Consider the following 19,536-nt stretch of genomic DNA (forward strand, 5'->3'; position numbering starts at 1 on the left):
TTGATTGAAAAGTGTTTTTCGAATTATAATAATTTTTTTCCCTAATTGAATTAAATCAATTTAAATTTTATTATTCAAAATATGATTTTTATTTCTGTTCTTTAAATATAAGATTCTTGCTAAAATATTTTATCAAGATAAGTGATCAGTTTAGAACATTACACTAAAGTAATTTTCATCAGTTTCTAACCTTATCCTCAATTAAAATAATTATTTTTCTTTTTAAATCTATTCAGTATTAAATTGAATCATGTTTAAAGTACTTGTAACTACAAAATTTTAAGATGATCTTTTCCAAGTATCTTAAGTTTTAAGAATATAAGTAAATTTACTCAGTAATTTGTCATTTATTATACTTTTTTTACCTAGTGTTGTTATTTCTATTAAATGTTTATAATCATTGAGAAGGTTTGTTGTAAACCAAGGATAAATAATAATTTTTAATTTTTTTATAATTTCATCTGAAATATAGCGGTTATTTTCTAAAATCTGAGATGACATACATGCCTTTCTTTATTCATTACACCTACATGAGAAACACTATGCCAAAAAATTTCAGACCTTCATGTCGATCAAAAATGAAATTCTATAAATAATGTCAGTTTTTATGTGACATCTTGCTACTACTAATTATACTTCAAGAGCCAGCAGTATAAAAACATATACTTTTGAATAGAAAATGCAGTCATTGTTAAATTACTGTTTATTGATTCAAGGTCATATTTCACTGAAAGAATACTTCTCAAGATTTACTTCTTTAATTTGTTTAACAAATTATAAATTATTGGAAAATTAAATATATGATCCAAATTGATGTTAATTTACTATTTTGTTTTCTAATGTGTGAGTTAATAGACGCCTCTTATCGTGAATAAACAAGTTTTATGAATAAAACTAAATCTTTTATGACACAAGCAATGAATAATTTTTTTTTTTTTTTTTATTTCAATAAATCCTGCCTTCAGTGTTTCAACACATTATATTTCGCTGCTACTAACATAAGTAATATTTACAATTTTTTTTTATTTTCAGTTATTTTATTTTTATGTATATTCTGTAACATGTTAATCAAGTTAATTGAATGTTAGCACTTCACTTATGCATGAGTGTAACCAAATACATATTAACGTATAGCTTTACAAACTGTGTATAAAATCTATAAACTCTAGTAAGCTAATGTTATTCGTAATGTATACAGTAACCCTATAACCACTAATCGTTTATTCATAACTTTATTTTATTTTGTTTCTTTTTTTACATACCAGTTATATATACTACTCACAGATGGTTTTTGTTTTCTATCTCTGGCTATTAACACTAAAATATGAACTACACAAAAACATATCAGAGAATGGAACATTTTTTTATGTTTAAAAATTAAGTATATATCACATAAATTTTCTTTCCATTAATTATTTAATCTAAATTTATTTTTATTCTGTTTTATTATTTATTAAATATTTTTGTTTTTTATTTTATAGGTTGTATAGTTTATCTGTTCAGAGACTGAAGCAAAACCTGTCTGAAATTGAATAAAATTATATATGTGTACGTTATTGAGTTTATCGACACATATATATTTTTTAATAACAGTATGATAATACCATATTATTGATAGATATTTTATTAAAACACTGAATTTTTCTATTCATTACTGTGATTTGATAAGTTCCCATTATCTCTTCATATATTTTCTCTTCACCTATGAACTTCCACCCTTTGATAATGACAATGATATCCATTTCTGTATAAAATATGAGTTCATTTTTCAGCTTTTATACCAACATTTGCCCAAAATTCCAATAGAAAATTTTATTTTCAGTTTTATTTTCTTAGCAGAAATTGAGGTATTATGGAAATAGATAAGCCATGTTATCATTTTGCATTCCAAGTTTTTCTTAATTATATTATCATAATTTTCTGCAAATCTAAAAATGTAAAAGTCGTTTTTCTATTCTATTATAAGTATATAATTATGATATATAATAAATAATATAATATTGTAATAATATAATATATATATTCTATATTTTATTTTTATGAGTGGTTAGTTTCTTGGAAATATTTTTCTTACATTATATTATTTTAAACCTGATGAATAGAAATTCAACTGTCTTTCAGTAGATTGTCATATGAAATTTTACCTTCATCATATAAATATAAGAAACAAATTTCTTTTAGGAAAGAAGAGAACCCCTGTTTATTATTGAATTAGTGGAGTATAAAATTTAAAAATTAAAATAATAAAACCTAGTGGGCCAAGATAAAGTAAAAGGTCAAGCTTCAAACAATGATAAGCATACTAATATTTCTGTATGAGTATTAGCCCAGTATAGTTATACGCATTAATTCTAAACATGACTTTCCATTTGATACATGAGATTTTCATTTTAATAAATATAATTTATTGTAATTGGAAAATCAAAATTCATTATCCATTTGTGGCTTTTTTTACTTATTCATTATTATTGTTTTGTTTAATATAAAAGAGCAAATAAAGAAAGCAAGCTATAGTTGAAATAAAGTAATTGGAGTTTTTTTTATCCCAGTTGCTTTCAATTCTGCCAACATTTATGTATTTCAGCTTTTTTTTATAAAATCCCTTAGACGATTTTAAACATCTGTTTCAGTATGTCACTAGCCTCCAGATCTTTACTATGTAAAAATTTACATATATTTTTTTCAAAATTTTTATATTCTCACTTTCTACTCTGTTGTCAACTGAAAACTTCTGTCCGAAAAGATATCGTTAACCTTTCAAAATAACTTTCCATTAATGATTTTTTTTTCAATAACCTTTAATTAATTAAATAAAATTATTTTTCTGTCTTTTGGTTGACCATCAGTTTTTGTAAATATTCTGATCTAGGAAATTATCCTAAAAAATTTAATTGAGTCCTCCCAAAGAAAATGTTAATTATAGATTACATTAGTTTTCTCCAATTGAAAAATGTTTTATTTAGATATCTGTTATTAGAAGAAAAAAGATTCGTTAATGACAATAAGTATTTAATTTAAGAAGTACAACTTCACTTTTACAGATAATTTTAACTATTGTTTGCTTTAGTTTTAATTCTTTTAACCGTTCTAATATTATAAAATTTACAAGTCGGAACACACAATTACAAATTGAACTGAAATTATTTGTTCTTTTATTTAATTAAAAGTAAAAAATTCAGTGTATTTAATTGGTTGATCTGCTGGTAATATGGAATTAGTACTAGATAAATGATAAATCAATGTAGCAGTGAATGTATCTATTCTATTACTGTAGTTGACTATTATTATTGTTAATAATAATAATAATAATAGTACAAAATAATAATATGCTACAATATATGTGTGTACTGTAATAATTAATAATATTAATATTATTATTACTGTTATTTTTAAATTGTTATATTATTATTCATTATATGTTATTAGTTTGTCCATATGTGTAGTGCTTAGCTTAGTACTGTCTTTCATCACAAAATTTTACATATCAAAATGTTTATGTAACATTAAAAATTTTTAAAAAAAGTTTAATTTAAATTGTTAGTTTTCTGTTTTGAATATATTTTTACTATTAATAAATATATAATATATAATATATATATATATATATTATTTTAGTTAACACAATTTTTACTTATTTTCAAAACTGTTACATAATAATTTATTTTTGTGATGAAAGCAGATTTTTAGGGGATTGTTGATTACTGCAACGTAAATTTTTTTCTTTATTTCCCATCACAAAGTTGTTTTTATAATGCAGAAAGTATTTTTATACAGATTTTTATTCATCTATTTATATTAAATATTTTCTACAGTTATTAACATTTTTTGTTATAATTTTTTTTCTTTTTAAGTGAGTAAAGTCAATTTTTTTCTGAGATATGATGACAGTTAATTTTATGATGACAAAAACTTTTCAAGTTCACTGTTATTCCTATCCGTACCCATAATAGTAATATTGTGTCATGGAAACAAGAAATCGTAGATCAAATAGATTTTCAATAAGAAAAATATGTTTTGTAATTTTACATGAAAAAATATATTAATATATTTTTTTTAAATTTATTATGTTACCCATCAACAATAATGATAGAGAAGGTCAATCAGTATATAATTTCTCCCCTTAATATACTTCTTTTTTTCCAACAACTTTATTTTCTTTTAAAAAACAGGCTTTAAGCCCCATATTACTAGGCAGATGATCATAATCATTACTTGTTTTACAAAAATTAAATCATAAAAAATGAAAAATATTTTGATATTTTTCCCAAATATTATTATAAAAAGGTTCCTAATTTCACAAGAATGATTAAAATCCTTACTAAATAGTTCTAAAAATAGAGATTTAGGATTTTAGATACAGTTGTATACGCCTTAGACGAATCATGCAACGCAAAAACATCAACAGTTGGATATACTCAGAATATTCATAATGTTCTGAGATTTAATAAAGTAAATTTAAGGAGGAAAAAATGTTAAATTTAATGATTAATAAAAAAAAAAAGTAAAAAGATATTAATATAAAAACTAGAATAGCATGCATATGGGCATAAATAAACTTACCATTTTTTGTTTTCTATTTAATTTATTCTATCCTGAACTAAAAATGTTGTCATTTTCAACTTTTTAAATGTTTAATAACTGAAAAATCAATGCACATATTGATTCATGCACATATTGTAATCATTTAAAAATATCTTAATATTTTTAAATGATTACAAAAAGCACTCATTTGACAAATTTTTAGGTAAAAAAAGTAAACAGTTCGTTTTCTTTTATATGGAAATTCTCAGAACAATATAAAATTTTGCAAAGCTGGTTTCATCTCATTTCAACTACATAATTATTAAACAAAGAAAATTTAAACTTGTACAGTTACATGCTAAAAATGTAAATTGCAAGGTATTGTCCTAATAGTGTGTATAGCATTCAGCATATTCGTTCATTTTATGTAAGTTTACTTGTACCTGTTTTACAGTTAAAATCAATTTCTCCAGTAATAAATCTGCAATCCTGTGAATTCATATTAAATTAAATCCACAATCACCAAAATCATGAACAGTAAGACACAGGTGTATGTTTCTTCATTGTTGGGCGTAATCTCTCCCATTATCTAATCCTGGATACATCCTTAAATATGAATTTTTTCTTATTCTGTTATTTTTATAGGATTAAACCCATTTAAGATAATATAATTGTTCTTTCTTTTTATTCTTTTTTTTCTTTACTGTTAATTTTTACATATATTTTGTTATCTGTCCAGAAAACTACTCAAATGGTCAGACTAACTAGATTTGTATTTATAAATCTTGTAATCTAAAGAACAGATTTTGAATTTTTGTCATAATTTCCGTAGCAGTTTAATTCACAGCAATCAATTGTTGCATAAAAAAAAACAAATTGTTTTTTTTATAATACAGTCACTTTATTAAAAGAAACATGATTACATAACATTTGTGACAGGTATTGTTAAGGTTCTTATAAAGTTAATTAATTATATTTTTAAGATTATCACTTGTTCTTTATGCTCAAATAGAGAAAGCAGGTAGTTGAAGAATGGCCAGACCAGTTATATTTTAACAGCAATGGAAATTATACTTCTTGTCAGCATCTGTGGCCAGGTTCTCATTTATAACACTCCAGGCACAGTTTATTCAGATATAACAAACTAGAAAATACAATTTACACTATCAAGGGGTTGCAGTTATGGATCTGAATCAAGAAAATAGCTCTAGTTATCTGTAGACTTCTAGAAAACTATGTGAATCGACCAAAATGAACTACACCTACTTTCTCATTCATAGGATTATTTCTTTTTAAAAATTATATCACATCCTAAGTAAGAAAAAAAGTGAATTTCTTCATGTCTGTTACATTTTCAAGATTTTTTTTACATTTCGTATAATATTTTCCAAGAAAAAACTTAAGTCTAGTATTCGAACCTTGATAAATTCATACTTATCTATTAATATATCATGGCTAATGCTTGATAACATTATACAAATATGTTTATGAATTGAATTTTGTAATAATATGTAAATGAAGACAATCCAGTTATTTTAAAGTCAGGAACTTTATACGAAGATTGTATTCAATCATGCTACTATAGAACTCAGCATCCATTTATATAATTCTTCTTTTTTTTAATTCAATTATTTAGTAATAGACTTAATATACTGTCTTACTGTTTATTTTTTTTAAAACCTGAAAACCGTACCCTCCAAAAGTTTTTTTTTTGTTTTATGTAAATATTCTACACAAGTAGATGATAATTTTCTGCCCTGCTCAAATCACTTTATAAGTTAGATCTTTGTCATAATTCTGAAATTTCTCATATAGTCATATCGCTCATAATTTAAAGAATACGTATTAAATTCCTTCATGTAGTGACTGACATTCTATATTCACTTTTTTTTTTTAAATTTCAATCTCTAGTTTAATTTAGTTTTTACTTATATCAATGTAGAATAAAATTTTTGTAGATTACACTAAATCAAAATTTTTATATGAACACCTTATAAAACATTGTAAGTTAAAAAATATGTTTTTTTCAATAATAGTAATAACTTATTTTTGTAAAACAAGTACAAATTCACAACAGTGCTGCACACATTGTTGACTCATCAAAAATAACAATAATAAATTGGACAATAACAAGTCATAGAATTGTATTTTATAAAATTATACAAAAAAATCTATTAATGTACTTAATTTTAAGTAAAACAATAAAATAATTCAACAATTATACATTGCTGTTCTCCATTCAACACTTCCAAGAGCAATTTAAAAACTTTTGTTAAGTTAAAAGTGTAAATTATTAGCCTGTGTAACTGGATTGGGCTGGATTGTACCTCAGTCATTAAATAGAGGATGTCAAATTTTCTGATGAAACTTGCATAAGTCATGTTCTAAATTAAGCATGTCATATACAGGTATTTTCAAGCTGGACTTCATATTATTCTATTGTTTCATTTGCTCTGGATTTGTCATTTTTTATTCTGTTTTTGTATCATCTAACCAGCTATCGTCTGTTCAAATCAGCATCTCTGATTTGTCAATTCTTCATCTACATAAACAAGCCAGATTTCAACCGATCTTAGTAACTTCATTCCTTTTGCTTTTGGATGCACCATTTACTTATCCAGTAGATTTCTGCTTTCTTGGGAGAGGGTACACCCTACTTAAAAAAATTACTCTACACTTTTTTTTATAGTACATACTTAAAAATACTTTGTCTAAAAATTACTTAAGGTTCTTATAAAGTTAATTAATTATATTTTTAAGATTATCACTTGTTCTTTATGTTCAAATAGAGAAAGCAGGTAGTTGAAGAATGGCCAGACCAGTTATATTTTAACAGCAATGGAAATTGTACTTCTTGTCAGCATCTGTTGCCAGGTTCTCATTAATAACACTCCAGGCACAGTTTATTCAGATATAACAAACTAGAAAATTGGCTCTTAGACTACAAGCATAAATATTCAAAAAAGTAGATACATTCTTTACAAGACAGTCTAAATAAATTAGAAAGATCTCTCAAATTTAAATGAAAAAATATTTGTTAATATTACAAGTTTTTTTTTTTTTGTCTTCAGTCATTTGACTGGTTTGATGCAGCTCTCCAAGATTCCCTATCTAGTGCTAGTCGTTTCATTTCAGTATACCCTCTACATCCTACATCCCCAACAATTTGTTTTACATACTCCAAACGTGGCCTGCCTACACAATTTTTTCCTTCTACCTGTCCTTCCAATATTAAAGCGACTATTCCAGGTTGCCTTAGTATGTGGCCTATAAGTCTGTCTCTTCTTTTAACTATATTTTTCCAAATGCTACTTTCTTCATCTATTTGCCGCAATACCTCTTCATTTGTCACTTTATCCACCCGTCTGATTTTTAACATTCTCCTATAGCACCACATTTCAAAAGCTTCTAATCTTTTCTTCTCAGATACTCCGATTGTCCAAGTTTCACTTCCATATAAAGCGACACTCCAAACATACACTTTCAAAAATCTTTTCCTGACATTTAAATTCATTTTTGATGTAAACAAATTATATTTCTTACTGAAGGCTCGTTTAGCTTGTGCTATTCGGCATTTTATATCGCTCCTGCTTCGTCCATCTTTAGTAATTTTACTTCCCAAATAACAAAATTCTTTTACCTCCATAATCTTTTCTCCTCCTATTTTCACATTCAGTGGTCCATCTTTGTTATTTCTACTACATTTCATTACTTTTGTTTTGTTCTTGTTTATTTTCATGCGATAGTTTTTGCGTAGGATTTCATCTATGCCGTTCATTGTTTCTTCTAAATCCTTTTTACTCTCGGCTAGAATTACCATATCATCAGCAAATCGTAGCATCTTTATCTTTATTACAAGTATATTTCAAAAAAGAATCTGAAGTAGATATCAAGATTTCATGTAGATGAAGTTAATACACTGAGAAATCATAGCTCTTGGTTTTCTCTCCACTATAGCAATTTTTCCATTTTAAGTAGATTTCATAAGAAAGCTACCTATTATAATGGGTACCATGATTCGACTTCTGGAAAATTTAAACATATCTTTGCATTTCATATTCCCCAGACCCCAAAACCACCATCAGCTCAAAAGTTTATATATGCATTTATATACATATACAAACTATATATTATAATATTAATTAATTATAATTATATAATTAATATAATTATATATATAAATATTATATTATTATATTAATATAATATATATAAATATTATATATAAGTATATATTTCACTTTCTTGTAGACACGATAACTGCCATAATTTTGCACTATTATCTTTCAAATTAGTCCTTAAAAATAAATCGCCCCTAAATCTTGGTTGACTTCATTAACAGCCAAAATTAGACCAATGGGATGGAAATGGGGGGGGCTTTTTTGAAAACACAAAATATCGCTATAACTTTTTTATTAAGTAAAATACCGAATTCTTTTTAAGTCCCTACTATTCTTTGGATAAGGGCCTAAAACTTATCTAAGTATTTTTTTTTATATCACCAACCATTGACCCAAGGGGTTGAAAAAATGAGGTTTTGAAGACAAAAAAGAATCACTCCTCCCTTAATAGGCACAGTATCGAACCTGTTTAAAGTGGTTGTTATTCCTCTAAACATTACCTAAAACTTTTGTCTGAAACAAGTTTTGATATGACTAACCCTTATGTCAAGGGATGACCAAAATGTTGCTGAAATTGTAAGAAGATGGGGCTTATCATATGCTAAATATGTGAAACTTTTTTTCACATGCAACCATTGTTGTATTGAGTAAATTTGACTTTTTTTTAACTTTAAGGTGGAAATCTTTTTTATCCTCTACTTAGCACCGGTGAAATCTACCTCCACCTTCCGGCGTGCGAAAAGGAATTTTTTCTTTCTCATTATTCTTTGAATAATTTAGTTCTAGGGACCAGACTAAAATTCCAATAATTTAATCTGAAACTAAGGTTCCAGACTAAATTATTCTCTGAATAATTTAGTTCTGTAGGTATCATATGTACCTACAGCAAATATATCACCTGTAGCAAATTTGGTGTTGATCATTTAAGAAATGAACATGGCATATGCATACATTATTATTCTGTTTTATGTATATAGAGTGTCATAAAACTAATAGCTAGAAGTGAATTATAAAAAAAAAACATGTATATAATAACTAAAATAAATTCTAAAATTTTGATTTCTTATTTACCCAGTAATATTGTTTACTTCATTCTATGATATATATACAATTATAGTATTATATTACTAAATTTGAATCTATTATTATTATTATAGTTTTTTTATGTTTAAATTGTACGTAGACTTAATTTTTTTTTAACTTAATATATTTTGTGATGGGATATATTTTATTAAATCTGGGTGCATGGAATGTCTCTGTCAGAAACATTGAACAGAGACAATAATATGTGTCTTTGTTTTCAGGGATTTGGTGCCAATAGTACACCCAATGCTAATCAGGCGGTAGTATTCTTTAAATTAGATTTTTCGTATTCTTTCTCGTACGAAAATATTCCTCTCTTGTAGTTGAACTTCCAATATTATTCTATAAAGAAGCTTTTTTTTAGTATGAGAAAGAAGCAGTTTTTTATATTTATTTATAATCAATGTCAGTGTGAATATTTATTTATTAAATTATTATTCATAAGAAAATCACTTAATTCAGAAGTTAAGAAAAATTATATTCTTTCTGCAATATAGTGATTTACTTGTATTATTTTAAGTGCAAAAATATTTTTTTTTTTTAATTGGTCCATTGCATCAGATTACAAATATTTTTTGCATTTATATTTTTTCAGAAAATAAAATTTATTGCAATTATTTTTTTATTACTTTAACAACTAATTTTCTGTGTTTTGTATTAAAATTTAATCTTTTATTGACAGTATCATTTCTCCCCCATTATGTTGTTGATTATGAATTGTACATATAGATTATGATTGTACTAGTGTGAACTTGTAGATTTATCTACCAGTTACTGTGTAGTGGTTTTTGATATTTCATATTTTAGCAGAAATATCCTTTTATATATGTACAGAGTGCTCATAAAAGACTTTTACTTATAAAATTAATTAAAACATTTATTATATTACAATTATCAAGTCAAAATTAAACTGATTTTTTTGTTAGTGCACTAAAATTCAACATATACAATGTCTGTAGACAGGATATAGAACCACCGCTAACAGTTCACTGATTAAGAAATGATTTTATTCAGAAAGTCATATATCATTGAATACGATCTACAATTCTTGCAGCTGAGGATAGGTAAAATTTTGGCATTCTATTTCTTCATTAAAAAATTAGGCGAATCATTCTGTCAGTTGATGTTTATAACACCACACATTAACTTACAGACCATCTCATGTGTTTTTCAAATTCAAAATTCCAACACTTTGTTTCTTTAGCTTGGTTGATGTATTAAAATTTGCTTCATCAAAAATATTTACTTTATTAAAAAAGTCGATTTTTTCAAAATAATCAAGCATCAAACATGATAAGAGAAAAAATGTTACATGCAATTTGACCATTTTGTGTAATTTCCCTATGATTTGAAATTCATTAGAATCATTTTTAGCCATTTATATTGCCACTCAGGCAGATTAGGAAAAAATATTTCATTTACAGTTCTTATTGACTTGTGCTGACAATGAAGAAATAACTCTCACATTCACTCAACAATTGTCAGATACACTGAGCTACCTATAAATTTTCTTATGTTCAACAATTCCTGCAACCATAAACTTTTCATACCATGCAAAATTTTAATTGAAGAAAATAGGTTACACAATGCAGCAAAGAATATTCATTGTCCCCCAATACATTAGATGTGTCAGTTATGCCCAGATCCTGGATGCTTTCACAGAAAAGTGTAGTATGGATGCACCAAACAAGTCCCCATCAAGCGGCTGTACAACAAATTCAAGGGACAGGGAATGTGGAAGATGTAGCCAATAGTGCTAACACCAAAAAAGTTGATCGACATGCAAGTTGCATGTTCTGTGAGTCCCAAGAAGTCTGTGAGATGCCTATCTAGCCGGTCTGGTAGTACCCACACAGCATTACATATGTGTTTAAAGATGCATCTGTACAGAATTAGTGTTGTTCATGAGGTGTTACCTGCAAACACTGGAAAACATGTAGCTTTTTGTCAGTGTTTCATGTCATCTGTAACGCCAAATGGGGAAGAACTTGATGATTGGTTTTGATCTGATAAGGCATGGTTCCACCTTGATTGATATGTGAATTCACGCATTTGGCAAATGGAAAATCCTCATCAGTTGCACGGACAAAAAGTGGTTGTTTGGTGTGCAATGTCACGTAGGCGAATCTTCACGATTCTTTCATAGCACAGTGAACAGTGAGTATTACATACAGATGGTGCAACAATTTGTAGACACAATACCTGCAGACCGACTAGAATACACATGGTTTCAGCAAGAGAATGCTATGGCTCATAGAGCCAATAATACTATGACTTTCTTGGATCAGTGTTTTCATGGACAATTGATTTCAAAGGGGTTGTAGCCCCCTTCCTGATTTATCCCCTCCTGACTTTTTCTTATAGGGATACCTTAAGGATGCTGCTTACAAAACTCATCCTCACAACATTCCCGAATTGCAGAGAGAAATTGAACGATGTGTGCTGCATTTTCTCAATGAACGTTACAATATATGTTTAAGAGCATGCAACGCCATATTCAATTACGTGAATTGCATAATGAAGACTACTTTCAACTGCTGTTGTAACACTCATTTTCCCAAAAGGTTGCGTCATTTTTTGAACACTTGTGATGACAACTGTATCATTCTTTTGTAATTTTGAACATTTTATTTGTCTAGTAAATAACATTTTAAATTGCCCTAAATTTTACCAGATTTTATTTTTGTATATTGACATGGACTTAACCATTTTTTTTTTTTTTTTTATATAATTTTGTATTTCTGATGATGATGATGATGATGTGATCAAAGCTCTTACTATTGGCCCTCTTAATCCTTCCAAGCAAATGCTAAAACTGTTCCTTTTTGTTACCCATGTAATAGCAAACCTACCTACCATTTCTGATATGATCTATACAGTACATACGTAATTATAAACTGATTTGAATAAAATATTTATTCGTTAATTAAAACATAACATAACTGATCAAATTTTATTCTCACTTACTACAATTTTACGTTGTAAGGTACTTTAAGAGATAGTTTTAGCGTAATTTAGGGAAAAAACTTGTTTTTTTTAGGTTTTTTTTAATTTATTCATTTTATAAAGATTTAAAACAAAATAATTTATAACTTTTTAAGAATGTAATGTTATTATTCACACTGGCATTGATACAGCTCTCCACCTGCAGATTGAATGAGTGCCTAATAAGCTATTTGCATTTTTCTTAGTATCATTGTTTATTTTATTATTTATTTTTATTACTATTATATTAGTTTATATCTTTCCCCTGTTTTTTTCTCACATTAGTTTTTTATTAGAACAAGCTGTTTTTCAGTAAATATCAATTATATACATCTATATATTTATCTTTAATAAAAAAGATTGTATCACTTATTTTTCTGCACATGCATTATTTTACAATCTTGTAGGATTACTTTTCAATAATTTATTTTGAATTATTTTCAAAAACCTTTTGTAGTAATTTTATTTTTTTATATATATATTTATATTTAATTATTTTTTTATTAAAATCAAAACATTTCATATAATGTACATATCTGTATAATCAATGTGCTTTTATGTTAGATATTAGCATGTATTTTCATTTGCTGTTTGGCTTTTTTTGATTGTTGTTTTTTTTTTGTTTTTTGTAAGGAGTGAAATGTACTGTGATTGTCTTGACAGTTTACAATAATTGTCAATTTTTGCGATTATTTGTATTTACGCATATGTGTTGTATTGTGGGTGCGAGTGAGTTATTAAGATTTTCATGAATCACTCCTTGCTTTAATGTCTATCTTTTCTACTATCATTTTATTTATTTTTCTTTTACTTTATTTTTTAAAACTGTTTATTTAAATCATTTATTTCATTGCACATATCATGATAGCATGTTTGTTTATAATGCATGGGTAATATTAATAAATAATAACATTTTTCCCAGTGGTTTTTACAATTATTATTGCTTATTTACAACTACTTCTCACCTTTTTTTTTATCAAATTAGTAATGCACGATTTTTATTTAATAATAAATTTTTTAGATGTGTAAAAACCCCAATGATAAAAAAATTACATAAAAAAATGTTAAAAAAATTTAATTAAATATTTAAAAAGTGATTTTATTTCTTTTTTTGTTAATTAAAATAATATATTTTTTAATTGCTACATACAAGGAACTGTAGACTACTAAAAATTATTAATTATTAAATCAGATTTACTTTTTATAATTTTAAACTATTAAAATGCCCAGTTACAAATTAAAATGTTTAATTTTTTTTGTACAATAATCTTATATATATTTAGTATTTTTTTTTTTTTTTTTTTTTTTTGTAGGTAATAGTAAGTACTAAATCCTGTTTTGATTTTTTTTTGTTTTTTAATTTTTAGATGACTGATATAAATAATTATAAGTGTTTTTAATTTTAATCAGTGTGTTTTTATTTGTTTATTTATTTATTTTTTTGTACTACATTAGAAGGTTTTTCTAATATGGTACATTAAATAGCTCTTTTAATGCATTTTATTGTTGTAAGTTTTCAGTGTGCTAGACCATTATATAAATATATATGTTTATTCTTAAAACTCATTGGCATTAATACTAAGGTTTAAATTCATAAATCCAGGTTTAAAGATATTATTGATTATTTCATTTAGATTTAATCATCTGTAATCTAAGCAGAACTAACTACGAAGTTTAGTATAGTTAATGACATGTTTGAGGTACTTTCTTAAAATACGAATTTGTTGTTTGTTAAAAAAATAATTGAGAGCAGTTGAAAAATATTATAAAAATAATAGAAATTTTCTTTCTGTTTTCTTTTTTCAATTTTCCCTTAAATTATGATCTATATAACAATTTTACAAGATAGTAAAATTAAAACGCCTTTTCCACTCAAAAAATGAAATATAATTTTTCAACACAAGGATAAATATTAGATTTACTTTTGTGAAAATTCATTTACAAGAACAAAAAAATTCTATGTGCATTTTTGAATGAAAACTTATAATAATTAATTGCTTGCTAATATGTACTTCATATTAAAAAAAAAAAAATGTGTAGTGCTTATTTTTTAATTTAATATCATAAATTTGATTTGATTGAAACTTTTAATTCTTTAAATGATTTTTATTGATAAATATTAATTGCTATTTTGTAGATTTTTTCATAGTAAATTTTTGTAGAACTAGATAAATAGTAGTTTTTTTAATTAGAATTTTTTTACTGTTTTAAATTTATTTAATTATATTATTAATCATTAATGTTATTATTTTTTTAATGTTAATTATATAATTTATAAAATATTCATTATTAATATAAATATTTAGTCTGTAATTTTAAATATTAGACCAAAAGAAACCTATTAACGATGATAATTATTTTATTTTAAACTAAATATTTAATTAACACACAAAACTTACAAGTTTTTAAAATTATTTATATCTAATTTTTATGATTTTCTTATATAAATGTTTAGTTTTTTTTAAAAAAGTGGTCATAATATTCCTCTTTTTGTGTATAAATGTTAAATCTAATTTGTATTCTTCACTTCCTGTTGATATTTCTTTATTTAATACTTTTTTAATTTGTCCAATTTTATTTTATTTTTTTAAATCAATATTGCCTTAATATATTTTCAAGTTTTTCATTATTATTCATTAAATTGATTTTATTTAATGTAACATCATTAAATTGTCGATTTTATTAATACTTCATAATTATAGGTGTTTAAGTCCTTCATATTTATATATTTTTTTATGATTAAAAAAAAGTAAAAAAAAATATATAAATATATTTATGATGTAAGATCATTTGGGGGGGAAATTGGAGTGCTGGTGCTACCTTGCAATTTGTTTCCACCAGCGTTCTTCATTTTTTAACTGTCTCCTGGATGTTGCTGCTGGTACTTGGGCTAACAATGGACGAGCTGCTGATCAAGATGATGAAGCTAGCTGTCTTCTTGTTCGAAGAAACACTGCACGAAACAGGCAAGAATCTTCATATTATGTCACTCTTCATTGGTTTTTGTCTGTTTTTATTTTATAATTTTCATTTTAATTATTTTAAAAAATATTTTTTTTTTAATTTCTATTTCATTTTGAACAGTTACTACAATCTTAGTAAAATTCTTGATATTTTAAGATTACATCTTGTTTCATATAGTATAAATCCATTGTAAAATAAAGAGAAATAATTTTTTTTCAAATTATCAGAACTTTAAATTATGCTGTTACAAATAGATACTAGCCAACCTGTCTAGCCAGAACCTAGACCCTCAGGGCTGAGATCAGCCCTGAGATCAGAGAAATTCTGAGCCAGCTCAGGGGCTCCTCAGAGCCTCCTGAGGCCAAGGGACCTATCCCATGACCACAGAGCTCACTTTGCTCACCCTAATTTGCCAGGGGGATCAGCGCCCGAGGCACCCACAGAGGTTGCTTCAGTTGGCATTCCCATCTATCCAGAGGGCTCTACTCCTGCAACGTACATTATCCTCATGGTTGTGAGAATGATACTGAAAAATAACAATTATAGCATTCAGCTTTATGGAAACCTGATAAAGAAACTAAATTTCAAAAGATAGAATAATAGTAACTGTGGTAACTAAAGTACACACACCTTTGATGACAAAAAATTCATAACTTATTTCTTTGCCATGGTGACAGAAATATAATGATGCAGTAAAAGGATTAATTTATTTTTTCCTTAATGAATATCTTTGTTCACAACTTCACTCTCCTTGGGAGTGAAGAAATAATGAATATTTTTAATATCTTAACCTTCAAGGGAGCTTAGGGCCTTTTGGTCGATGGCTTAAAATCTTCCCTGGGATAACACAAATGTACCCTGCAAATTTAAAAGTAATTGGTTGTTGGTTTTTGCATGATGTGATAACAAACAGACAGACAAACATTTTATACATTTTCAAATAACTGTGATCTGTTAGATCAAGACACTTGATGCATGCAAAAGTTACCTTCTACTTACTAACAAGTACCCTGTTTGAATTTTGAAAATCGAACAGTTGTTTAGGGATATTATAAGAGGTCACCATTCCATCTCCCAAAACAGCGCCTTGAATTGAATAGTTAACTGTTTGTTATCATTGATGGTGATGATTGGTCTAGCATCCCAGAAGGTGCTCGCATATCTCACCACTCTAGCCTCACATGCAGTCCCCACAGGAAGCCCATTATTGTTAAACAGAGATTTTTTAAATTATTTAATATTATTTTATTCAACATAAATTTAATTCTGTTATTTGAAACATAGGTAAAAATTTGATTGCAATTGATCAAATAGTATTTTGTTTATCCCAAACAAATAAAAACCCTCTTCCTATTTATGTAATATTATAGATGTTAAGAGCAAGTCATGACTGAAATTTATTAACTTTTTATTCCATTTAAAATAGTACTGTTTTAGTTATCTTGTTTAAATACTTTTCAGTGTTTTTTTATTTTTTTTTATTTTAACTTGCATTAACCTTTATTAACTACTAATAAATCTCAATTCTGCTGTAAAACTTCACCTAGCATAGCTTAATAACTTTGGTGATTATTTAACTCTGGATTATTAAACATTACTTCAGCCATTAGTAGTTTAACCTTATTTTACTTTTTGAAATTCCATGTTGCAACTCTTCGGGATATGTTGACATAATTTTTTGAGAAAAATATTTTTAATTTCTTAATCATTTTTTCTCAACAGAAATCTCTTTTCAAGTCTATATAATTGTGCTCAATGATGCTCAAGTTTTTTGATCCAATTCTTAAAATATGATTAGTCCATGTCTTCAGAACAGGCAAATGTTTGTTTCTTTTTTTGTCAAATGCTGTCATTTTTTTTTATTCCCTATTTAATTGAGATGCATAATATTGCTCAGTTATTCTTCTCAGAACGATTTAACATATTATTCTTCTCCAAAAAGTCAATGAAGATTATGCCATGAGCATCCCAAAAGACAGCTCACAAGGAAAGGCTGTTCAACAAACCTACAGCAATGTCATGTTACACAGAGAGACATTTAAGACTTGGAATCAATATTGTACAAACATCATTTTACATCATGTGATTTTTTGACCTAAATTGATAGGAAGATTAGGTAATAGATTTTTCTTTTCAGTATATTCAAACAAGGTAGGGTAACTAACATAAGTTATAATACTTAATGTGGTTAATCTAGGCCTATTGTACTTTCAAATCATCTTCTCATCATCACTGTTGTTACATTTATACATGTTTTTAAATAAAATTTTCTGAAGACATTGTCTTTTTTTCAGTACATAGAGACAAACCTAGAATCTTTCACTAATCCTCTTCCACTAATAGGTGTTATCAAGCAGTTCAGGAAAAATCATAAGGAAGTCTTGATAAATTTGGCAATAGCTTATAGTCTAATGAGAAAACATAGTGTCCGTAAAACATGGAAAGTAATGTTTGATACAAGCTCGTACAATCCGAGTTTGCCTACCCCTGTTTTGCTTCAATGAAATCTACTTCCACCTTATGGTGTGCAGAAAGGAATTTTTTTTTCAGTTTCAATAAATGTTTTGTTACCTTATTACTTACTAATTTTTGATACCAATTTCACAATGAAATTCAGAATTGTTTGAATACTATTTTTATGAATTGCTATACTTTTTTTAATATTAGTTACTAAAAGTCGCTCACTCTTGTAATAAAATCACATTTTATTGATAAATATACTTTGAATTGAGATTTTTAAAGTAAAATTTCAATTTAATATTTTTAGAAGTACTTGTTATTAAATTATAACTAACCTTTGTCAGTAAACAACTAAAATTAATTCACATTTTATTAAAACACTTTTCAATTGTTTATTTTGCTTGTATGTGGTGATTTTAAAAAAAAACATTCTTTAATTTCAAATTTAAAGAAAAACTTCTCTACTACATACAACAAAAATGTTTTCTATACAAAAATATATAGAATTTTGTCTTTAAAATAATATCTAATTCGACACCAAAAAAAAAAAAAAAAATACAATAATATTACATCTTAAGTGTGATGTTTACACTGAGATATAATTTGATGTCTCATAGCAGTATTGGATTGCAAAACTGAGACATCAAATGATGTCTCATAGCAATAATGGGCAAGTGGCCGAAACATAATTTAATATCTCATGGCAGTCAACCTGTTAATACCACAACAAATTTCATTCAAAACCTAATCCAAAGAGCAGCACAATGATGCTCCAATCCTGCTGTTGACACAGTCTCTGAAAAAGCTTGAATTAAATAAAATACATTTACAATATTACAATAGTTAGCTTAGACTCGCATAAAATGTTTATAACAACCATCTCAAATTAAAGTATGTTCTATTCAATTCTGTCATATATTTTATGACATCATGAATACCAAAATTCAAAGAAATAAAATTTGTATCAGTTATTGTTGACACTTTTTAAATGTTCTATCATCCATTAGTAGTTTGATCAGTTGGCTATTAATAAATACCGTTGTATAACAAATTTAATGGTGAATTAATTGAATAGTTAGCTCCACTGTCCAAAGAATTCAGCAGAGTAATATTGAATTCAACTTCTTATGTAGTCCTGACAAAAAAAGTTCATTAAATTTATAACTAGAAATTTTCATTGGTAATTATTAAACTGCAGTGTGGTTGATAATTATTCATGTTCACAACATTCAGTAATACTTTTGAGTTTAACAAAAATTAAATCTAATTTAATTTAACAAAAATTACATTTTAATAAACAACCTTAATAATTTCAGTTTTTTTATAAATAATTAAGGTTGTTAATTATTTATAATAAAACTGAAATTATTAAAAGAGATTGGTTGAATAATGGTTTTATCTG

General features: G+C 26.1%; 1 protein-coding gene across 1 annotated transcript in view; it reads left to right on the top strand.

Annotated features, from left to right (window-relative positions):
• Nucleotides 1–19,536, top strand: part of LOC142327268 (voltage-dependent calcium channel type A subunit alpha-1-like) — a 902,521-nt gene that overhangs the window by 822,832 nt on the left and 60,153 nt on the right. The window contains exons 38-39 of the mRNA XM_075370151.1: nucleotides 9,947–9,985; nucleotides 15,552–15,695. Coding sequence (XP_075226266.1) covers nucleotides 9,947–9,985; nucleotides 15,552–15,695 — 183 coding nt within the window. The remainder of the gene's footprint in view (nucleotides 1–9,946; nucleotides 9,986–15,551; nucleotides 15,696–19,536) is intronic.

This window comes from Lycorma delicatula, chromosome 7, assembly GCF_047948215.1.
Source record: "Lycorma delicatula isolate Av1 chromosome 7, ASM4794821v1, whole genome shotgun sequence".
NCBI classification, from domain to species: domain Eukaryota; kingdom Metazoa; phylum Arthropoda; class Insecta; order Hemiptera; family Fulgoridae; genus Lycorma; species Lycorma delicatula.